The 25663-nt window shown below is 37.5% G+C and overlaps 1 protein-coding gene and 1 non-coding gene across 2 annotated transcripts in view; both read left to right on the forward strand.

Annotated features, from left to right (window-relative positions):
• LOC148946760 (mitogen-activated protein kinase 14-like) overlaps positions 1-25291 on the forward strand; it is a 69870-nt gene extending 44579 nt beyond the window's left edge. Inside the window, 2 exon segments of the mRNA XM_089096589.1 lie at positions 22838-23011; positions 25111-25291. Of these exon segments, the coding sequence (XP_088952715.1) occupies positions 22838-23011; positions 25111-25175 (239 nt within the window). The 3' untranslated portion in view covers positions 25176-25291.
• On the forward strand, positions 19085-19156 carry TRNAQ-UUG (transfer RNA glutamine (anticodon UUG)). The gene has a single exon. It is a non-coding gene; the product is annotated as a tRNA-Gln (tRNA).
• Positions 25292-25663: the final 372 nt, after the last annotated feature.

Raw genomic sequence — 25663 nt, forward strand, 5'->3', positions numbered from 1 at the left:
ACAGAGCCATCACCGGCTTTAGGTCATTGTCTGACCGCTGACAGACCTGAAACAAGAGGTTACAGTAGAGGAGGGGGTACCAGCGCCACGCACCCCTGCTGCCACCTATAACTTTTTTTTTACATAATTTATTCAAGGATTATCGATCGAGTATAGGGGGGGTAATGGTCATTCGATCAGTTGTTGTGTGACCTCGTGCTCCTTAATTGCGGGATAAGTTCCCGACCCGCTTGGTTAATTATTGAGTAAAGGATTAGCGAGATAGTCGACTCGAGGGGGTGTGTCAATTTCAATCGATCTGTTGTTGTTGTTTGGCCACGTGCGAATGACATGCAGGGTGATTTACATAATCGGCGGTGGAATTATTGATTCACGAGCATAGCACCTGTGAACTTGATTTACATAATCGCTAGGGGAAATTATTGATTCACGAAGGGGAGAATTAGGAAACATTAAGGCTTCTTTAATCTTAGGTCTGAGGAAGGGGGGAATTAAGAAACAAACATGGCTTCATTGTTGTTTGGTTAGCTTAACCTGAGAAATAGCACCTGTAAACTTGATTTACATAATCGCTAGGGTAAACTATTGATTCACGAAGGGGAGAATTAGAAAACATAAAAGCTTATTTAATCTTAGGTCTGAGGGATAAACATTCTTTAGGTCAGAGATAAAAATTTATATTCTATTTTCAAATAGGGCTTAATTGATCTTAAGTGTCAGGAATTATAATTGACATCACTTGTTATCTTGGAATTATGCGTGAGTCTAAAGAGATAGAAATTCTATTTTTAAATACGGCTTCACTGAGCTTTAAGTCGGAGAGGTAAATTGATATTCTAACGAAACCCTAATAGTTTAACTAGGAAAATTTATGAGATGAAGATATTAACTTAGGAAAGGGTTTCCTAGAAATTTGAAATGCGTTAGCGCAGATATGCCATACAAAAGGAACACGCTGAAATTACGTTTAGGGATTATTTGGGCGAATCGGTTTTATCCATTTTATGGGATTATTTCGGCGAGACCGTTAGAGAAATTTTGAAAGAAGATTTTAGAAAGGGTTTTAGAAGAGGTTTTGAGTGTGGTCGTTATAATACACAAGTTCCATTTGAACAGTGTTGTGAGGTCCTCTAACCCAACCCCAAAGGGTTCCAATCCTCATACCCCAACCCCCAACGAAGCCCCCGGTCCTCAAAGGTCCACCGGGCTCCCAAAGGCCCTCCACTGGTCCCCCCATGTCTCCCCGGCCCCCCACGGCCCCCCCGGACACTCAAAGGTCCCCCAAGCTCCCAAAGGGCCACCGGCGCCCCCAAAGGCCCACCCCAGACCCTCAACGGCCATCCCCGGGCCCCCAAAGGCCCATCGAGTTCCCAAAAGACCAACGGGGTCCCAAAGGCCCTCCACCAGTCCCCAATTGTCCCCCAGGCTCCCAACTGGCCCCCCGGACCCCCAAAGGCCCTCACCCGGCCCCCAAAGGTCCCCCGGGCTCCCAAAGGACCCAACGGCCCTCACCGGCCCTCCCCAACTCCACAGGGCACCCCCCCCCACCCAATGGCCTCCCCGGACCCCCAAAGCCCCACCCCCGGGCCCCAAACGTCCCCCGAGCTCCCAAAGGACCACCGACCCTCAAGGGACCCACAGACCCTCAAAGGCTCTCCCCGAGCACCCGTCTTTCGTTGATGTGTGTTGTCTGAAACCTATGATTTGGGATGTGTAGTTTGCTACTTCAGGCTTTTCTGAGCTAAGGTTTCATAGTATTTCATAGGTGAATGTTGTCTGAAACCAATAGTTTGGGATGAGGAGTTTGCTATTTCAGGCTTGTATGAGTTAGGTTTCTGAGCCTTTCGTTGGTGTGTGTTGAGTGAAACTTATGATTTGGGGTGTGTAGTTTGTTGTTTCTGACTTTTCTGAGTTGGATTTCTCAGCCTATTTTAGGTGTTTGGTGTCTGAAACCAATGATTTGGGAGGTGTAGTTTACTATTTTCAACTTTTCTGAGCTGGATTTCTTAGCCTTTCATAGGTATACGTTGTCAGAAAATAATGATTTGGGATGTATAGTTTGCTATTTCAGGCTTTTCTGAGCTAAGCTTTTCTAGTATTTCATAGGTGAATGTTGACTGAAACCAATAGTTTGGGATGAATAGTTTGCTATTTTTGACTGTTCTGAGCTAGGTTTCTTAGTCTTTCGTTGGTGTGTGTTGACTGAAACCGATGATTTGGGATATGTAGTATGCTATTTTTGACATTTCTGAGCTGAATTTCTTAGTCTTTCATAGGTGTGTGTTGTATGAAACCTATGATTTGGGGTGGGTGGATTGCTACTTTTGACTTTTCTGAGCTGGATTTCTTAGCCTTTCATAGGCGTGTGTTCTATGAAACCTATGATTTGGGATGTCTAGTTTGCTATTTTTGACTTTTCTGAGCTGGATTTCTTAGCCTTTCATAGGTGTTTGTTGTCCGAGACCTATGTTGTCGGATTTGTAATTTGATATTTCTGACTGTTGAGAAACTGATGTCTTAGTAGGTCATAGTTGAGTAGTGTCTGAAACATATGATTTGGGATGCGTGGCTTGCTATTTTTGACTTTTTTGAGTTTGAGGTATTTGTCTTTCATAAGTGTGTGTTTACTGAAAAATCGGATTTGGGAGGTTTAATTTTCTATTTTTTTCTTTTCTGAGCTAGATTTCTTAGCCTATCATATATGTGTCCTTTCAGAAAATTATGATTTGGGAGGTGTAGTTTGCTTTTTGGACCTTTCAGAGCTAGGATTCTTAGTCACTCATAGGTGTTTGTTGTCTGAAACTTCGAGTTTGGGATGAGTAGTTGGCTATTTCAGACTTTTCTGAGCTAAGTTTTCTTAGTATTTCATAGGTGAATGTTGTCTGAAACTTATGATTTGGAATATGTAAATTACTATTTCGGGCTTTTCTGAGTTGGATTTCTTAGTCTTTCATAGGTGTGTAGTGTCTGAAACCTATGATTTGGGATGTGTAGTTTGCTATTTTCGACTTTTCTGAGCTAGGTTTCTTAGCCATTCATAGGTTTGTGTTGTCAGAACATTATAATTTGGGATGTGTAGTTTGCTATTTCAGGATGTTCTGAGCTAAGGTTTTCTAGTATTTCGTAGGTGAATGTTGTCTGAAACCAATAGTTTGGGATGTGTAATTTGCTATTTCCGTCTTTTCTTATTCGGATTTCTTAGTCTTTCTTAGGTGTGTTGTGTCTGAAACCTATGATTTGGGATGTGTGGGTTGCTATTTCGGGCTTTTCTGAGTTGGATTTCTTAGTCTTTCATAGGTGTGTAGTGTCTGAAAACTATGATTTGGGGTGGATTGATTGCTACTTTCGACCTTTCTTAGTTAGGTTTCTTATCCGTTCATAGGAATGTGTTGTCTGAAACTTATAGTTTGGGATGACTAGTTTGCTATTTTTGACTTTTTTGACCTAGGTTTCTTAGCCGTTCATAGGTGAGTGTTGTCTGAAACCTATGATTTGGGATATGTAATTTGCTATTTCTGACTTTTCATAACCGGATTTCTTAGTCTTTCGTAGGTGTGTGCTGTCTGAAACCTATGATTTGAGGGTGTGCGGGCTGATATTTTTGACTTTTCTGAGCAGGATTTCTTAGCCATTCGTAGGTATGTGTTGACTGAAACCGATGATTTGGGATGATTAATTTGCTAATTTTGACCTTTCTGAACTAGATTTCCTAGCCTTTCATAGGCGTGTCCTTTCAGAAAATTATGATTTGTGAATCAAACAAAAACTTACACATGCACAATAAAACTTACATTTACAAAAAAAATTAAATTCACACAAAAACTTACACACACACACACACAAACAAACACAACATAATCACACACAAACAAGACAAATAACATACAAACGCAAAAAAATAAACACAAAAAAACTATTACACACACACACAAACACAAACACACATAAATTAACACATGAACACAAAAAAACTCACACACACACACGCACAAAAACTTACACACACACACACACACAAAAATAACACACAAACACACGAAAACTAAAACAAAAACGCCAAAACTTACAAACAAAAAAACTTAAAAATTCACACTAAAAATTAAACACACACACAAAAGAAATATCACACAAACACGCAAAAACTTACACACACACACACACAAACTTACACACACACACACACAAAAACTTACACATGCACACGAAAACTTACAAGCACACAAAAAATTACAATCACACAAAAAATAACACAAACACACACACACACTAAAAATCACACACACACACACCAAAACAAACACACACACACAAACTTACACACACACACACACACACAAAACTCACACACACAAAAACTTACACACACACACACACACACACACACACACACAAAATAACACAAACACACAAAAAACTTATATCCACACTAAAAATATTATACACACAAAAACTTACACACACACACACAAAAACTTACACACAAGCACAAAAACTTACACACACACACAAACAAAAACACACACACAAACGAAAAAAAACACACACACGCCAAAACTTAAACACACAAACAAAAACTTACACACACACACACACACACACAAACTTACACAATCACACTAACACTGACAGGCACACAAAAACGTATACACACACACACGAAAACTTACACACACACGTCAAAATTTCACACACAAAAGCTTAGACACACAAAAAACTTACACACACACACACACAAAAACTTACACACACGCAAACAAACTTACACACACACCCAAAAACTTACACACAAACACACCAAAAATTACACACACACACCAAAACATACACACACACACACAAACACACAAACACACACACACACACAAACGAACACAACCACACGAACACTTACATTCACAAAAAAACTTACACACACACACACACGAAAAATTACACACACACGTCAAAACTTACACACACAAAAGCTTAGACAAACAAAAACTGACACACACACACACACAAAAACTTACACCAACACGCAAAAACTTACACACACACACACAAAAACTCACACACACAAAAAATAACACACACACACACACACACACACACACAACTCACACACAAAAACTTACACACACACACAAAAACTTAGACACACACAAAAACTTACACACACACACAAACTTACACACACACAAACTTACACAAACACACAAAATCACACACACAAAATAACACCCACAAACAAAAACAAAAACAAAAACTTACACAAAAACACACACACACACAAAAACTTACGCAAACACACAAAAACTAACACACACACACACGCACACAAATACACACACACAAAAACTTACACACCAAAAACACAAAAACAACAACCCAAAAACAAAAAAAAACCCCAACACACCCACAACACACACACAAAAAAAAAAAACCTACCTCTGATAACTAAATAGTACTTTATCATAAAAACCTTAATTCACACAATCAAATTAACACACACAATAACTTAAACGCAAACAAGCTCATATACGAGCCAGAGCAAACAATTACACACGCACAGAAACGAACAAATACACACACAAAAACTTACACATACACAAAAACACACCCACAAACTCACCAAACACAAAGACAACAAAAAAAACCAAAAAACACAAAAACCACAAAAAACCTCACCCTAAAAAACTCTCCCACACACGCCCAACAACAAATACTCCCACACACACATACACACACACACACATGAATTTCTATCGTGAAATGCAAGAGTTGGAATATTTCAGTAGTGACTTGCTGTGCTTTACCTTCTCACAGTTACATTCTCTTGATTTTTCGAAGTTCATTTTGAATTTCTGTCATGAAATGCAAGAGTTGGAAAATTGGGGTCTTAGTCCACCAGCCCGAATGGTGGAAATCCACTAGCTCAATATTGGGGTCTCAGTCCACCAACCTGAATGGTGGAAATTCACTAGCTCAGAATTAGGGTCTTAGTCCACCAGCCTGAATGGTGGAAATTCACTAGCTCAGAATAGGGGTCTTAGTCCACCAGCCTGAATGGTTGAAATTCACATTAGACGAGGTTACGTGCGCACACTCACGCACACAGAGAGACAACTAACACAAAGGGACAACAAACACAAAGAGACGACACACACAGAAAGAAACTGAATTAAAATATGTATATGATCAGGAATTGATTACAAGTCAGGTTCGCCGAGTGGTTAAGGCGCTAGACTCAAGATCTGGTCCCCATACGGGGTCGTGGGTCTGAACCCCACACCTGGCAATTTTTTCTTATGTACTTTTTTTCTTTCAACATGTATTGTGATTTCACTAAATAAATTCTGTAAAAGGATTTATGCAGAACCTAAATTGTTAGGGTCTTTAATAGATTAAATAAAAAAAAAACTAGAAAACTGCAAATGTTCAAATTCTCTTTGAATTTTCTTAAAGAAGAGAAAAAGTTAGCTCAATTCTGAACTTTACCAATGAAACTGAATTACAATATGAATATGATCAGGAATTGTTTACAAGTCAGGTTGACCGAGTGGTTAAGTGCTAGACTTAGGATCTGGTCCCCATATGGAGTCGTGGGTTGAGTCCCACACTTGACAATTTTTTCTTATTCTAAATCTTTGGAAACAGCCTATATTTCTGACCGTTTAAGTTTTGATGTTAGTGTTGTCAGTCAAAGCTATGACCTTGAGAAAAGAGCTTGAGAAAATTGCCTGATTATCGAAAAATGGGGAAACATCCTCCAAAAGTCGACAGGAATGCACCCCTCCAGCGCTTTGTTGAATATGTTGAATAAAATATGCAAAGTCGACATAGCTTTATTTGATTTTTAAGGTTAATTTAGACGAGGTTCTGAATTTTCTTAAAGAAGAGAAAAAAGTTAGCTCAATTCTGAACTTTACCAATGAAACTGAATTACAATATGAATATGATCAAGAATTGTTTACAAGTCAGTTGGCCGAGTGGTTAAGGCGCTAGACTTAAGATCTGGTCCTCATATGGTCGTGGGTCTGAGTCCCACACTTGACAATTTTTTTCTTATTCTAAATCTATAGAAACAGCCTCTATTTCTGACCGTTTAAGTTTTGATGTTAGTGTTGTCAGTCAAAAGCAATGACCTTGAGAAAAGCGGCACAGTCGGGGTATCCACCCCCAGGATAGGTTAGGTTAGGTTAAGTGGTCTTAACCTAACCCAGGTTAGGTTAGGTTACCTAACTTGGGTTAGCAGGTTAGGTTAGGTTCGGTTAAGTGGCCGGCCACGTACGCTTCACTTAGGTTAGCTTAGGTTAGGTGAAAGTTAGGTTAGATTAAGTTAGGTTAGGTTAAGTTAGGTTAGGCTAGGTTAGCCTACGTACGCGCGCGTACGTAGGCTAACCTAGCCTAACCTAACTTAACCTAACCTAACTTAATCTAACCTAACTTTCACCTAACCTAAGCTAACCTAAGTGAAGCGTACGTGGCCGGCCACTTAACCGAACCTAACCTAACCTGCTAACCCTAGTTAGGTAACCTAACCTAACCTGGGTTAGGTTAAGACCACTTAACCTAACCTAACCTATCCTGGGGATTGATACCTCGACGGCGTCTCTTTTCTCAAGGTCATTGCTTTTGACTGACAACACTGCCATCAAAACTTACTCAGTCAGAAATAGAAGATTTTTCTATAGATTTAGAATAATAAAAAAATTGTCAAGTGTGGGAAACGAGCCCATGACCCCCTATGGGGACCAGATCTTAAGTCTAGCACCTTAACCAATCGGCCAACCTGACTTGTGAACAATTCTTGATCATATTCATATTGTAATTCAGTTTCATTGGTAAAGTTCAGAATTGAGCTAACTTTTTTCTCTTCTTTAAGAAAATTCAGAACCTCGTCTAAATTAACCTTAAAAATCAAATAAAGCTATGTCAACTTTGCATATTTTAGTCAACATATCCGACGAGACTCAAGATGGGTTCATTCTTGTCAAATATGCGAGGATGCTTCCCCATTTTTCGATACTCAGGCAATTTTCTCAAGCTCTTTTCTCAATGTCATAGCTTTTGACTGGCAACATTAAAATCGAAACTTAAACGGTCAGAAATATATAGGCTGTTTCCTAAGATTAAGAATAAGAAAAAAATTGTAAAGCGTGGGAATGGAACCCACAACCCCGTAGGGGGACCAGATCCTAAGTCTAGCGCCTTAACCACTCTGCCAACCTGACTTGTAAACATTTCCTGATCATATTCATATTGTAATTGAGTTTCATTGGTAAAGTTCAGAATTGAACTAACTTTTTTCTCGTCTTTAAGAAAATTCAGAAGAGAATTTGAACATTTGCATTTTTCTAGTTTTTTTTTTATTTAATATATTAAATACACTAACAATTTAGTTTCTTAATAAATCATTTTACATAATTTATTTATTTAAATCAAAATAAATGATGAAATAAAAAAATTACATAATAAAAAATTGCCTGGTGTGGGGTTCGAACCCACGACCCCGTATGGGGACCAGATCTTGAGTCTATCGCCTTAACCACTCGGTCAACCTGACTTGTAAACAATTCCTGATCATGTTCATAATGTAATTCAGTTTCTTTCTGTGTGTGTCATCTCTTAGTGTGTGTTGTCCCTGTGTATTAGTCGTCTCTCTCTGTGTGTGTGTGCGCGCACGTAACCTCGTCTAATGTGAATTTCAACCATTCAAGCTGGTGGACTGAGACCCCTAGTCTGAGCTAGTGAATTTCCACCATTCAGGCTGGTGGACTAAGACCCTAATTCTGAGCTAGTGAATCTCCACCATTCAGGTTGGTGGACTGAGACCCCAATAGTGAGCTAGTGGATTTCCACCATTTGGGGTGGTGGACTAAGACCCCAATTTTCCAACTCTTACATTTCATGACAGAAATTCAAAATGAACTTAGAAAAATCAAGAGAATGTAACTGTGAGAAGGTAATGCACAGCAAGTCACTACTGAAATATTCCAACTCTTTCATTTCACGATAGATATTCATGTGTGTGTGTTTGTGTTTTTTTGTTTGTTTGTTTTTGATTGTTTCTTTTTGTTTGTGTATGTGTTTGTGTCTGTGTGTTTGTTTGTGTGTGTGTGTTTGTTTGTGTGTGTGTTTGTGTATTTATGTGTGTGTGTTTTTTTTTCAGTCTTTTTGTTTGTTTGTGTGTGTGTGTATGTTTGTGCGTGTGTTTGTATGTGTTCTTGTGTGTGTGTGTGTAAGTGTGCGTGTGTGTGTGTGAGTTTGTTTGTGTGCATTTCAGGTTATGCGAGTGTCGGTAATTTTTTGTGTGAATGTAAGTTTTTTTGTTAATGTCAGTTTTCGTGTGCAGATTTTGTTTTTTTTTGTTTGTGTTTGTTTGTTTGTGTTTTTGTGTGTGTGTTTTTTTTTTTGTGTTTTGTTGTGTTTGTTTGTGTGTGTTTGTGTGTGCGTGTGTGTGTGTGTGTGTGTGTGTTAGTTTTTGTGTGTTTGTAAGTTTTTGCGTGTGTGTGTGAGTAAGTTTGCGTGAGTGTGTGTGTGTGTGTGTGTGTGTGTGTGTGTGTGTGTGTGTGTTTTTGTGTATGTGTGTGTGTTTGTGTGTTTGTGTTAGTTTGTGTGTTTGTTTTAGTTTGTGTGTGTGTGAAATTTTTTGAGTTTGTGTGTGTGTAAGTTTTTGTTTGCGTGTTTTTGTTTTCGTGTGTGAGTTTTTGTGTGTGTGTGTGTCTGTGTGTGTTTGTTTGTGTGTGTGTAAGTTTTTGTGTGTGTGTGTGTATGTTTTTGCGTGTGGGGTTTAGTGTGTGTGTGTGTGTGTGTGTAGTTTTTGTGTGTCTTAGATCTTGTGTGTTTAATTTTTTTAGTGTGTGTTTAAGTGTTCGTGTGTGTGTGTATAAGTGTTTGTGTGCATGTATTTTTTTGTTATCATTTTTTAGTTTTTGTGTGTGTGTGTGTGTGTGTAAGTTTTTGTGCATGTGTTTATTTTTTGGCGTGTTGTTGTAATTGTTTGTGTGCATGTGTGTAAGTAGTTTTGTGCTTGCTCTTATTTGATTTTGCTGGGTTGTTAGTTTTTTCGTGTGTGTGTAAGTTTTCGTGTGTCTAAGCTTTTTTGTGTGTAATTTTTTGAGTGTGTGTGTGAGTTTTATTTTTTTTGTGTGTAATTTTTTGTGTGCATGTAAGATTTATTGTGAATGTGTAAGTTTTTGTGTGTGTGTGTGTGTGTGTAAGTTTTGTTTTGTGTGTGTATGTTTTTGAGTGTGTGTGTATGTTTTCGTATTTTTGTGTGTTAGTTTTTGTGTGTGTGTGTAATTTTTTGTGCGTGTGTTTAAGTTTTTGTGTGTGTGTGTGTAATTTTTTGTGTGTATAAGATATTGCGTGTGTATATAAGTTTTTTTGTGTGTGTGTAAGTTTGTGTGTGTGTGTGTTTGTGTGTTTGTGTGTGAGTGTTTTTTTGTTTGTGTGTGTGTATGAGTGTGTGTCTAGTTTGTGTGTTTGTGTTAGTTTTGGCGTGTGTGTGTGTAAGTTTTAGTGTGTGTGTGTGTGTGTGTTAGTTTTTGTGTGAATGTAATTTTTTGTGTGAATGTAACTTTTCGTGTTAATGTGTAAGTTTTTGTGTGTAAGTTTGTGTGTGTGTAAGTTTGTGTTTGTTTGTTTGTAAGTTTTGGCGTGTGTGTGTATGTTTTCGTGTGTGTGTGTGTATGTTTTTATGTGCAGTTGTTAGTTTTTGTGTGTGTAATTTTTTTCTTTTGTGTGTATTTTTTCGTGTGTGTATGTTTTATTTTTTTGTGTGTTTTGTTGTTTTTGTGTGCTTTCGTTTTTGTGTTTGAGTTTTTTTGTTTTTCTTTGTAAGTTTTTGTGTGTGTGTGTGTGTGTGTGTGTAATTTTTTTTGTGTGTGTGAGTTTTGCCGTGTGTGTGTGAGTTTTCGTGTGTTTTTGTGTGTAAGTTTTGTGTGTTTGTGTGTGTGTGTGTGTAAGTTTTTGTGTGCATTTAAGTTTTTGTGTGCATGTAAGTTTTCGTGTGCGTGTGTAAGTTTTTGTGTGCTTCCCAAATCATAATTTTCTGAAAGGACACGCCTATGAAAGGCTAATAAATCTAGCTTAGAAAGGTCAAAATTAGCAAATTCATCATACCAAATCATCGGTTTCAGTCAACACATACCTACAAATGGTTAAGAAATTCTGCTCAGAAAAGTCAAAAATATCAACCCAAACACCCCCAAATCATAGGTTTCAGACATCACACACCTACGAAAGACTAAGAAATCCGGTTATGAAAAGTCAGAAATAGCAAATTACATATCCCAAATCATAGGTTTCAGACAACACTCACCTATGAACGGCTAGGAAACCTAGCTCAGAAAAGTCAAAAATAGCAAACTAGTCACCCCAAACTATATGTTTCAGACAACAAACACCTATGAAAGTTTAAGAAATCCAGCTAAGAAAAGTCAAAACTAGCAATCCATCCACCTCAACTCATAGGTTTCAGACACTACACACATATGAAAGACTAAGAAATCCAGCTCAGAAAAGCCTTAAATAGCAGCACACACATCACAAAACATAGGTTTCAGACAAAACACACCTAAGAAAGGCTAAGAAATCCGATTAAGAAAAGTCCGAAATAGAAAATTACAAATCCCAAACTATTGGTTTCAGACAACATTCACCTACGAAATACTAGAAAAACTTAGCTCATAAAAGCCTTAAATATCAAACTACCAATCACAAATCATAATTTTCTGACAAAAAATAAATATTATAGTCTAAGAAACCTAACTCAGAAAATTCGAAAATAGCAAACGACGCATCCCAATTCATAGGTTTCAGACACCATACACCTATGAAAAGACTAAGAAATCCAACTCAGAAAAGCCCAAAATAGTAATTTACATATCCCCAATCATAGGTTTCAGACAAAATTCACCTACGAAATACTAAGAAACCTTAGCTCAGAATAGTCTGAAATATCCAACTACTCATCCCAAACCCGACGTTTCAGATAACAAACAACTATGAGTGACTAAGAATCCTAGCTTTGAAAAGTCTAAAAAGCAAACTATACCTCCTAAATCATAATTTTATGAAAGGACACACATATGATAGGCTAAGAAATCGATCTTAGAAAATTCCAAAGGATAAAATTAACCACCCAAAATCATAGGTTTCAGTCAACACATACCTACGAAAGGCTAAGAAATCATACTCAAAAAAGTCAAAAATAGCAACCCACACATCCCAAATCAGAGGTTTCAGACACTACACACCAACGAAAGTCTAAGAAATCTGGTTATGAAAAGTCGGAAATAGCAAATTACATATCCCAAATCATAGGTTTCAGACAACAAACACCTATGAAAGGCTAAGAAATCCAGCTCAGAAAAGTCAAAAGTAGCAATCCAGACATCCCAAATCATAGGTTTCATAGAACACACGCCTATGAAAGGCTAAGAAATCCAGCTCAGAAAAGTCAAAAGTAGCAATCCACACACCCCAAATCATAGGTTTAATACAACACACACCCATGAAAGACTAAGAAATCTCGATCATAAAAGACAAAAATAACAAACTACATACCCCAAATCATAGGTTTCAGTCAACACACACCAACGAAAGACTAAGAAACCTAGCTCAGAAAAGTCAAAAATAGCAAACTATTCATCCCAAACTATTGGTTTCAGTCAACATTCACATACGAAATACTAGAAAACCTTAGTACAGAAAACACTGACATAGCAAACGATCCCTTCCATCTCATAAGTGTCTGACAACTCAGATCTATGAAAGGCGAAGACAGCCAGCGCAGAAAAGACGAAAATAGCAAAATACACCTCCCAAATCACAGGTTTCAGACACTAATCACCTATGAAAGACTAAGAAATCCAACTCAGAAAAGTCAAAAATAACAAACTACATATCCCAAATCATAAGTTTCACTCAACACACATCAACGAAAGGATAAGAAACCTATCTCATAAAAGCCTGAAATAGAAAACTACTCATCCCAAACTATTTGTTTCAGACAGAATTCTCCTAGGAAATACTATGAAACCTTAGCTCAGAAAAGCCTGAAGTAGCAAACTACACATCCCCAATCATTGTTTTCATAAAATACCAAACACCGAAAGAGGGGGGCTGGGGGTTTGCCTTGGCGGGTCTGGGGGTCCCTGGTGGTGGAGTGTGCCTTGGGTAGCTGGGGGGTACCTTGAGGTACGGGGATTGGGGCTTTGGGGTCCAGAGTTGGCATTGGAGGGTCGGAGTTGGCAGGGGGGTTTCTGGGGGGCCCATGCGGCCTGATTGTTTCTGTGAGAGCCTGGTGGCCCTTTGGGGGCCGGGGGAGGGTCGGTGAGGGTCCGGGGGCCAGTGAGGAGCCTGGGGGACAGTTGGGGACCGGTGGAGGGCCTTTGGGACCCTGTTGGTCTTTTGGGAACTCGATGGGCCTTTGGGTGGCCCGGGGATGGCCATTGAGGGTCTGGGTGGGCCTTTGGGGGTGCCGGTGGCCCTTAGGGAGCTTGGGGGACCTTTGAGTGTCCGGTAGTGCCGTGGGGCGGGGGGAGCCCAGTGGGGGCCAGGGGGATATTGTTGGGTAGACTGGGGGACAGGGGAGTACCGGAGGGCGTTCGTTGGGGGGGGGGTAGGAGGATGGGAACACGTGGGGTTTGGGGTAGGGGACCTCACAACACTGTTCAAATAGAACTTGTTTACTATAACGACCACACTCAAAACCTCTTCTAAAACCCTATCTAAAATCTTCTTTCAAAATGTCTCTAACGGTTTCGCCGAAATAATCCCATAAAATGAATAAAACCGTTTCGCCCAAATAATCCCTAAACGTAATTTCAGCGTGTTCCTTTTGTATGTCATCTGTGCGCTAACGCATTTCAAATTTCTAGGAAACCCTTTCCTACGTTAATCTCTTCATCTCATAAATTTTCCTAGCTAAACTATTAGGGTTTCGTTAGAATATCAATTTACCTCTCCTACTTAAAGCTCCGTGAAGACGTATTTAAAAATAAAATTTCTATCTCTTTAGACTCCCGCATAATTCCAAGATAACAAGTGATGTCAATTATAATTCCTGAAACTTAAGATCAATGAAGCCCTATTTGAAAATAGAATATTAATTTTTATCTCTGTCCTAAAGAATGTTTATCCCTCAGACCTAAGATTAAAGAAGCTTTTATGTTTTCTAATTCTCCCCTTCGTGAATCAATAATTTCCCCTATCGATTATGTAAATCAAGTTAACAGGTGCTATTTCTCAGGTTAAGCTAACCAAACAACCATGAAGCCCTGTTTGTATCTTACTTCCCCACGCCTCAGACCTAAGATTAAAGAAGCCTTAATGTTTCCTAAGTCTCCCCTTCGTGAATCAATAATTTCCCCTAGCGATTATGTAAATCAAGTTCACAGGTGCTATGCTCGTGAATCAATAATTCCCCCGCCGATTATGTAAATCATCCCTCATGTCATTCGCACGTGGCCAAACAACAACAGATCGATTGACCTTGACACACCCCCCCGAGGAGACTCGATCTATAATCCATGAATATATTATGTCCCCCCTCGATTATGTAAATCACCCCTCTTGTCATTCGCACGTGGCCAAACAACAACAGATCGATTGACCTTGACACACATTAGACTCGATCGATAATCCTTGAATAAATTATGTAAAAAAAAAAGTTGTAGGTGGCAGCAGGGGTGTCGCGTGGCGCTGGTACCCCCTCCTCTACTGGTTACCTGCCAAGCCACGATGATAAAAAAACAACCTTGTCCTTAGAACTCGGGAGAGAGCCGAATAATCTAATATATTCTGAATATCACTAGCTTAGGGGAATACAGCAGGGAAGACAAAGTGTAGGGACGACCGTAGTAGCAGGCAACCGCGCAGATAAGGGTAGCTGCCCTCTTTTACTAAATGACTATACGATCAAGACAAAAAGTGCAAAAAAAAAGATAGGCACGGTTGCCATCTATACTGCAGTAAAGCTGGTTAAACCTAGAAAGTTTTGTGAAAATCTTGTCGCCTGTTCAAGATTTACTTCGATACTATTTTCCCCTTAGAGACTTAGTATAACTGAAACTGTGTTCCGTACCATCGACTCCACGGGAGATTTGAAATTATAAAAAAAAGACGCGTAATGACATCAGGCTCACTTGCCATTCTTCAATGCCTTGATCGTATAAGTTGAAAGGCAACTTTTTTTGCCCTGATAAAAGACTGACAATTTTGTCAGGATAGAACATACCGCATTGGGTTCCAGTCGATTGTGAAGTGTGTCTTTTCTATCTCTTTAGGCTTGCAGATTAGATCCATACTAGAATACGACTGGGCGAACCAACTTTCACATGTGTAGAACTTTTTGACCAACGAAGTTAATTTGCCAAAACAGTGGAAGGGCTTCACTTCCCCCTTCCACAGAGATTCAGACACTTTGCTGTGAGAGATCTAAACTCAATCTGAGAAAATGAAAGCGCAGAAACAGCGAAATGAGAAGCTGCATAGTCGTTGCAGAACGATCCTTGAGCTGTTGGGATATCACGATATCCACTTGAATCTTGAAAAAAATATGTCATGAGAAATGACAGAAGTCAGTAAATGTTTTGGGCTCTAAGCAAATTAATGAGCTGGATGTCATGTTTCAGGTTTGTTCACTGGCGAAATGAAAATAAATCTATGAATATGAAGAAAACCTGCATGCTTTTCAACGGCCTGTTATTGGCAACATCTAACAAAATGAAACTCAATGTATTAAATTATTTCGCCTCAATACAGTAAATAATAAATTGTTGGAGTGGTAATCCTATTCTTAGGAACGCGGGGTTTGATCTTTTCGGGTAGTATGTGAATCCTAGTGGTCAAAGAATTAATTCATTTCCCGCAAGTTACGCAGTCCTGTAATTATTCCTCTGGAAGATAAAGAGAAATTCTTGTAAAACAAAATCACGAGGCCGGAAACTATACCTAAGCTATTTTGTCTTTGCATTAGTCTCTACCCGTCTGAAGAAAAATAATAATAAAATTATTGGTAAGATAATTTTCACAACATATATCTAAGCAATCCCATTCAATTTTCCCCTTTCTTATAATTGGATTGTGTATATTGCCATCTAAGAGGAGATGAAGAGTACGAGAAAGGTAGATGATGGCACAGCTAGTCCAAAAATACTGGAGTGTAAAAAAAAACAAAAAAAACGATTATGTGTGCCCATGGTGTGTGCTTTGTCTTTTACCATCTTTGACTTCTTTGACATCTTTGACATCTTTTTTAATTTCGTCTTTTCTGGTGCCGTAGTATATCGGTAGATGATTCAGACCCAGTTTTATCGATTGCCAAACATTTTTTTTTGTGTGTGTGTGTATCAGAAAGAATCCCAAAAGTCACTAAAGACGACAACAGCCCCGAAGCCAACTAACGAGAAGAAGCTAATTTTGGCCTCCATACAATTTAATATCGCTGGATGCTAACTGGGCTTTTTTTCCTGTCCAAGTGACCTTTTGGACGCGTGTTCATTGCATTCGCATTTTGGACACCCAATTGACACATTTTTGCCAAAGGAACATCTTTTTTTGTCGATTCCTTCTCTACTACTACTACTAACAACTCACTGCACACCAAGCCGTCTGAGGCCAACACAGCTACGCACGCTCCTGCTTCATCCCAATCTATTCAAAGCCTCCCTGTCGTTTTTCGTTTAGACCTAGACGGTTTGAACCACATTTTTCGTACAGCTTACTATTTGACATACGGTAAGTCAGTCGGGTACACAAAACAATCCGTAGGCAATTTCTCTAGAAAACATCTAATAATTTATTTTCTACTTGTATTGAATTTAAAAGACTTATGTTGAAACCTCAAACAAATTTTTTAGACTGTCAAATCACCGAAGAATGTTGTCTCTTTCTGCTTAAATGATTTATTGGTTCAAGTTTTTAGTGAATTATTTTATTTTTATTTGTTTTCGTGTTTGTATTCTCTGGTAATTAAAAGGCTATTCTCAACCAAAATCTACTTCCTAATATGAAACTATAATTTGAATACAAATATTTATTTTCCGATGCCATCACATATTAGAAATTACTGCAAAGTATTTACGAAAGATTAAACCACTCCAGAACCCCAAAAAGTATTTGCACAGACAAAAATTACCATAAGATTAGAAAGCGCACTGAGTGGCAATTCGAATGTTGTATTTATCACTCGGCGACTGAATTGATAGGTCTACTTCCTGCTGAATCGAAAAAGAAGCTCTGAAGGATAGGCTCCCAAACTTTTTTATTCTAAAATTTCGCTGTTTCCAGGGAACCCCTGCAGCTAAGTTTCTGCCAAATTCTCAAAACTTGACAGAGAATGTGAAGATTAGATCTAACTATTTAAATTCAATTTGTGGCTGAGTTCCGACCACAAATTTACGGTTTTTAAAAAAGAAAGTGAGGATTGATTGATTGAATAATTAATTGATTGTACTATTAGTTGATTTGAAAAAGTAGTTGGCCAAAAAAAAAAAAATCGTTCCATCCAGCTTTTACTCACAGCACAAGAAACTAGTCAAATGCCACTTATTTATAAGACTTCCCATTCAGAGAGTTATAAATAAAAAGTTGGCTGGCGTTTACCCCCCCCCCCCCGGAAAATAACCTCATGGAAATATTTCCCTGCTGAAAATACCCCCTGTGGAAAATACCCCTCGTGGAAAATTTTCCCTCGGAAAATACCCCCCCCCCCTCGCGGCTGGTTGGTTTCCAATCACTTTTGACTGATAAATATATGACTTGAACTCTCAATTTCTGATCTAATGAGCACCCTCCGAAATTTTTGCGACCATGAGGTTGAGGTGCGGATAAGGAATAGGCAGTTCCCCTCTTATAAGGAATAAATTCTGCTCATTTTGGGGTTTAATATTACTCTTTACTTTCATAGTAACAGCGTAGACCAGGAATATTCCCCAAAATCATAAGGGTGTAGATATCAGTTTCACATTTTTGATGCGTTTTTAAATTTTCCTTTGTAACCCTCCCCCCCCCGAAACCTCCCCCCCTCTCAAGCAAAAATCCCGGTTAGGGCCCTGGGGATCATACATCAATTTGTACCTCCATCCTCCCCTCGTCTCTCCCTTGGAACTAATCCTGTGTTTATCTGATAAAACAATCTGAGAACCACACTGTAGAAGTTCTAGTGCTTTAAGTTTTGTAATTTGGTCATTGCTTACAGATAGTATTTGTTGTTGGGAAACATACAGACATTTTTCCCGGAGGAGTTTTCTGCAGGGGAAGGGAGTGTGAGGGAATTTTCAGTGGTGAGTAAATTGTTTGGAATAATTTCCTTTCAGCGATGATGTATTTTCCGGGGGATATTGACCACGAGGGGGGGGGGATAACGCCGAGAACCAAATAAAAATAGTACATTTTTTGTGTTGTGTTTATTGAAATGCTCAGTTAATACACTATTATTTACTATTGTTTCTATATTATAATGTAACATGATAACAATCGTAATATAAGTAAAACTAAACTTAAATAAAGTAAAATATTTTCTACATTGACAATTACAAAATAGTCTTGATTTTAATGGGAGGGACGTACTTGATGGATTGACGGCAAATTATCAACATTTGACTTCATTTTTGTTAGGAATAACTACAATCCCCGTTGTGTAATATTCAATTTATTTGAACAGAGTATTTTAAGAGACTGAGCTTATTAATCTATTATCTTCCTATATTGATGCATGAATAGGCGAACACCGAAGTCAAGCAATCATTCAAGTTCTTCACTATCTAAACCAGATTCATTTCCATGGGCCCTCGCCAAGGCCCTATCTAGAGGGGGGTTAGGGGGTTTGAACCCCGTCCCGAAATGTTTTTTGACTCGTAAAAACGTATCAAAAATGGATATAAACAAATTTTGTATGCGTTTTTTGAGTTTTTTTCCTGTAACCCCTCCCCCCTCCTCCGAAAAAATTTTTTTTGAGTAAAACCCCCTCCGAAAAAAATCCTGGGTATTGCCTTGGCCCTCGCTTACGAATTGTAAAACCAATTTGGGAATCTGTGGTCACTGTGATAGAGCGTCTATCAAACATTCAATAATAAATTGTCATTTATATTAAGGTTCCATGGTGTAATGGTTAGCACTCTGGACTTTGAATCCTTCGATCCGAGTTCAAATCTCGGTGGAACCTTCTTTTTAAGAATTATTTTAATTAGTATAACTGTCTTTATAATTGGTGTTTATTATTTTTTTTCAAGTTAATATATTTTCAAAAAAAAGTAACAGAAAAATAAATTCATAGTATTTCAATTTTGGAAGTATATAAGAGTGATGGTGGAGGGGTGGGGATACCCGTCTTCTTTAAACGCTAACACGAAAAAGCAAAAGTACAACAGAAAGAGAGAGAGAGAAAGAATACAACCTGTGATTGCATAAAAAAGCCATCAAATCTAATGAATTGTGCATCATAATATAGCTAAGCTGAAACGCTTCAATCCATATCTGCTTTGGAGTTGAATCAACTAAACCTCTAATTTGATCTCCTAGTCACAAACTGTACATGGTAGTTGAATATCTTTTGAGCTTACCTATGCCACCTTATCAAACAGTTCGTGGTATCGAACTGTAAGTAAGGAGCGACCCGGGTCAATGATAATCGAAACTCTAAAAAACGGAATTTGATACCAATAGATACATCAAAAAAATCGGATTTTTATGCTGATTTTAAATATATAAGTTTCATCAAGTTCAGTCTTACCCATCAAAAGTTACGAGCCTGAGAAATGCCTCATTTTCGAAAAAATTCCGTAGAGAACCCTACTATTGAGCTTTCAAGCTCCTATCTGGAAAAATGCGGAATCTTGTATTTTTGGCCAGAAGAAAGATCACGGATGCGTGTTAATTTTTTTCTTCTCAGGAATGATAGTATCGACGCAGTGGTCCTAGAATGTCGCGAGAGGGCTCATTTGAACTTAAATTATAGGTTCCAGTGCCATTTTTAAGTGATCAAAAAGATTGGCGGGCATCCAGGCCCCCTTCCATGCTCATTTTTTCCTAAAGTCACCGGATCAAAATTTTGAAATAGTCATTTTGTTCAGCATACTTGAAAAATTTATTAACTATGTCTCTGAAGACGACTTAATTCCTCCACAGTCCCCGGGAAAAGGCTGCAAGCTATGAAATTTCACCATTGTTTACATATAGTATTGGTTACTAGGAAGTTTACAGACGTTTTCATAGGTATTTTTTCTGGTGGGGATTGGGGGGAAGAAAGGGGGTTGCGTGGGAAGATCTGCAAGGAGGAATTTTTCATGGGGGAAGAGAATTTTCTATGAAGGGGGCGCTGGTTTTCCAAGCATTATTTAAAAAACGATCAGAAATGAAAAAAAAAAGTTTTCTCAACTTAATGTTAGGAGCAACATTAAATTTAAAATAAACAGAAATTATTCCGTATATGAGGAAGTTTGGCCTCTCGTCATTACCTCGCTCTTTACGCTAAAGTATTTTTAGTACTTTCAAACGAGCTATTTATTCTAATTAAACTGTCTTTGTTATTTAGAGGTCATTCTTAAAGAATTGGAACAAAATTCAAACTTACGCGCAAAGAGCAAGGTATTGAAGAGAGGGCGAATCCCCTCATGCACGTAGTAATTTCTGTTCGTTCTAAGTTTTAATGTTGCTCCTTACTTTCAGTTGGGAAAACTAATTTTTATTATTTAATAATAATTTTTATTAATAAAACAACCTTTGAGGTATCTCCCTCCCAACGTTTTAAACTTGAACTAGAAGTTTTTATTTGTTTAGAACACAAAAACCAAAAATGAAACTACTAAATCACTTTAATGAAGAAAAAGCTATGGGTAGCTTTTATTTTTTACAGTTTTGTATCACATTTTTATGCTTGTTATGAACTTTGAAATCCTATTTTAATCGCTATTTACATTTGAACGTTCTATTTTTAATTTTCTGTACACTGAATTCCCACGAAGTGCTGACGATATATTTTTGTCAGTTAGCAAATCTGTTTTCACGAACTAACAAAAAATCGTTAGCAACAACTGGAGTGGCAGAAACAGGCCCAAGGAGGGTTTTTAAACTATTTGCGGTATTTATTGTCTGTCTCATCATTTTACTTCTCGTTACCTCTATCGTACTTCTTGTACTGATGGTAAAGTCAAATATTGTCGTCAGGGTAAATACTAAACATAAAATCGAAACAAGAAAAAAGCCTGAAAATTAATATATAATTTTGAGTTGGACTAACGTTCGACTGAATAGAAATTGGGCTGTCGTCCACACATTTATTTTTTGTTTAGCTAGTCAAATGTCGTCGTCAGGGTAAATTCTAAACATAAAATCGAAACAAGAAAGATACCTGAAAATTAATATATAATTTTGAGTTGGACTGAATAGGACTAAAGTTGGCTGAGTTGGACTAACGTTCGACTGAATAGAAATTGGGCTGTTGTCCACACATTTATTTTATGTTTAGGTTTATAATTTAAACAAAGTTCTTCGATCGTGAGTTTATAGAGCTGATTATTTTGCATAGGCCGCCAACAGGGGCGTAGTTAAGAAGGCAAGGGGGGTGGCTGTCCCCAGGTGCAGTCTCTGAGGGGGTACCAAAATGAGGTTCTAGTGAATTACTTATGGTTTGTCTGCTTTCACCACCAAAATAAAAAATAAGTATTTGTTCTTTTCTGGAATCCGAAAATGGTTTTTAACAGTTAGAGAAAAAAACAAAAAAACAGATAAAATTGCTGCTCGCGAGAATTCCGAAAAGGATTGGGATTATATTATGAAATGGAAAGAAGAATGATCAAAACAGAAGGTTAAATAGATCCCAAGCTTCAAAACCCTATTTCTAAACAACGACAAATTACGTAATTGGGTGCAATGCTGTGTAAAGTATTTAGTCAGATAGAATTTGGCACCTAAGGGCGATTCGTTTATGCTTTTCCCAGTCAACACTTCGATGGTAGAGGCATAGGCCTACTGTTGTAGTACCAGTTAAGTCAGAATCATAAACTCGGTGGAATGCTAGAGTTGAATCTGTCAAGACCATTCGCGATAATATAGAAAAAGCTGTTTAATTATCAGAAAACGTTCAGTATGATTAGGATGAAAATTCTGAAACCAATTCGGATGTAATTAAGTTGTTATGTCGGATATTGACAACTGGATTTTTAGTACTTCTTCCTTTTTGGAAACCGCTCGGTGCTAAAGTTGATCGGATCTGGGGGGTGTAAAGGTGGTAAGGGGGAGGCAACCGACATTGTTCCCAGTCTGGAAAATTCTAGCTACGCCTCTGGTTGTCAGGCACCTTCGTGGGAATTTATTGCTGGTATTTTACTCGAAAAACAACTGTATTATGCGAAAAATACTGGAAATGATGGACAAAATCGTGAGAGTATCAAGATCTTAATTGAAAATGGGGGCTGGTGTACCTCATGGATACCTGCCTGTCGCTAGTCCTAAATCAAAGCACGATCTCTATATACAGAATATCCATTAATTAAGTTTTCAGAAATTCATCATAACAGAAGGTGTAAAAGACATAAAGAGCGTAAGATTTTTTTTCTGTACTTTAAAGATCATGACATTATGTTATTATGCGTAGTAACCACAGACTATATTGGGTAGCTACTGTTATTTGTCGTTTTGTTTTTTATGACCACCTCTCAGACTGATTGCAATTCAATCAATAGTTTTGATTGACGAAAATTGGCGGTCTTGCAATTGTAAGTTCTTGTTAACTCTGTTTCCAAAGAAATTATAAGCAAAATTTAAAGTACAACTCGGAAAAGTTCGAATAGACACAACTTTTAAAACATTTGTATACTTTACTCAGATTTGAATGTTGTTTTTTTAGCCATCGATTTACTTGAAAAGATGTTGGAACTCGATACTGAGAAGAGATTGACAGCAAAACAAGAATTGGCTCATTCTTACCTTGCTCGGTACGCTGACCCAACTGATGAGCCAACTTTCCCTCCATACGATCAAAGTTTTGAAGACATGGAACTCTCTGTTGAAGATTGGGAAGGTATTTGCCGCTTTCTTGCTCCATTTGTTTTTGTTTTTTTTTGTTTGTTTTTTTAACTGTGTTGCTCTTAAAAATCTCCTCGAACTGCTTTACATCAAATCTGTGCTTCAAGATGTTCCCAGGCTATCAAAGAAGAGATGACTCCCGCTGTTGCCCTATAGCTCGTTCGAGCATTCCAAGATTACTTATCTGAGAAGTACTATTGCTTATCCCTAGCGCTCCGTGAGACGGAAATTATGCAGAAGTTAGGGGGATTATTACTTGAAAAGGTCTTTATTATTTGTCGGATAAGTTACACCGGAAACTCCGGAAAATGCAGGATAAGTGAAGGATAAATGATGTCATAAAATAAACATGATATACAATAATTTTCAAAAATAGAAAAAATAGATAAATTGTATGCAGAATAAATATAAAATAGGAATAAACATAAAATTAATCTTAATTGGATAGGGAATTAAAAGTGGAATCTTCAAATATGAGCAAAGGTTCAAAATAATATTTTTAAGCCTACAAGCAAGTTTAAAACTGTAATGCATGAACTCTAAAACTCTTAAGTCAACCATAGTTATTCTTTAATGAAGAAATTTTCAAGCTTTAACTGTATTCTTAACTTTTTTTTTTTTTTTTTTTTTTTTTTTTTTTTTTTTGCTCTTGAAATCCATTAATAATTGTCTTCTACAGCGTTTCGAAACACGCTTTATGTTGCAGATTCTTTGGAGGGTATTATTTCAAACGCCTAGAGTCTTTTTCTTTGCTGCTGAGATGACGTCCAGTATTCGTATTCGTACGGTGTATCAGGAAGGACGCTGCTGTTGAATTCTCGGAAATTACAATTGTTTGAGAAATTTTAAGAATATAATTTTTATCCACATAATAAGTTAGGACCCAAGTAGTATAATATCATTCTTAAACCTTACTAAATATATTCTTCTTTTATTCTAACTAGTAACATTATTTTTAAATGACCTGCTTAATGGAGCAAGCCCAATTCCTTTTTTTTTATTGTTTTGCTAAATGTCCTTTTTTTAAAATCTACATTTCCTTCATTCTAATTTTAAAGATGAACTGCTCCAAAAAAAAGGAAAAAATCTCAAATGGATCATAAATCTACTCAAAAGTGTTTTCTACGGTATATTGCTTTACTAGCAGACTCATTACTATAGCTGAATTTTTATTGAGATTGTCTCTAAGATTAGGAAGGTTGTATGCTATTATGTCGTTTGTCCATTGAATATAGAAGTTGCTCTTTAAGTATTTTTTTCGTCCTAAAACTTAATAGTGTGTGCTGAACAATATTTCCCAATTTTTCTTTCTTTAGTTGTTTTCTTGTGAAAACAACGTTGTTGTTTAGTTCTTGGACGCTATAAATAGCACTTGCCATCTATATATTTTTACATTGATCTAATGCCTGTTTTAGATTGGCTAAATAGGTCTGTCACATTGGTTCACATGAAATCCTTAAGAATGTAAACTGAATTCTGATTGGTTGATTTAGATGACGAATCACGGACCATTTTACAATCTTGTAGATGTTTTGCACTACACCGTAAAACCTTTCTTTTACGTTATGATTTTAAGATTTAACTTTAGTTAAACTTTAATTAGCTAACGCTTGATCAAAGCTTTAGTGTCCATCTCTATTCCAGATTTTTAATTTTTGAATAGTTTGCTTATGATAACCCTATGGTAGCACAATGAATTGATTCTCTGCTCGGAAATACGAGGCCTAGGAATAGATCTCCGCTGCCTTAACGCTGGGTGACAAGCTCGCTACTTTATCCTATAAAAAAAGGTGCATACGTCCTATGCGCCAGCAATGGCTCTTAAGGATCTAATCGTTTCCGCTTTTTTTGTTTCTTTTTTCTTATAAAGGCTGTTTTGCTTTTTTAAGATGGTTATGGTGGTTTTATTGAGTTTAAAACTAGCCGAGTTTGAAAGGACTGGCTTAACTGTAAAAGGTTATACTTACCGCAACACAACTTAACCACTTAGTTTAGAAAATTGCAAATGCAGTGTGAAAGCTGCTTTATGCTAAGTAGTTTACGTTACGGAATGACAGTATGAAACAGCTTTAAAGTTTCTTCTTCTCTTTTCAGATTCAGTGTATAAAGAAGTGATAAATTTTGTGCCTCCTTCTGTCACCGAAGCAGAACAAGAATAGTGGCGTTGTACATTGCTCAGATTTTTAATGTTTTCCTCTTGGTTTTCTCCCTCTCTCCCTATTACTCAAATTGTATTATAGGTCTAGGACAATCAAACATTTTTGCCACATTAAGATTAAACCTAATGGGCGAATAATGGAGAAATGCTCCTTTTTACAAATAATCAAGTCAAGCGGAGGGTTTAGTATTATAATAAATCAGACTCAGTTTTGTCCTGTAGGGACAATGCAGCACAGCTTATAACCAAAATTTGTCAATGCATCGATGTTTGAGTCTTTTTTGTGCAATGGCCGAAATATTTCAGTAGTCACTGAAAGACTTTGGAAATAAGTATCCACTGTAAAATTATAATGCTTATCAAAGGAAATCAGTCAAACAATCGTTTATTTGTCCTAACTGTTGGAAAAAGGTTTACGTTATTCGCTGATTTTGGTAACTCCAAACTTTCTCTTTTCTGGAAAAAATCTACTACTGAAGTTTCCATTTC

The sequence above is a fragment of the Artemia sp. Qi Xiang Cuo genome, chromosome 11, assembly GCF_049724085.1.
Source record: "Artemia sp. Qi Xiang Cuo chromosome 11, ASM4972408v1, whole genome shotgun sequence".
Taxonomy (NCBI): domain Eukaryota; kingdom Metazoa; phylum Arthropoda; class Branchiopoda; order Anostraca; family Artemiidae; genus Artemia; species Artemia sp. Qi Xiang Cuo.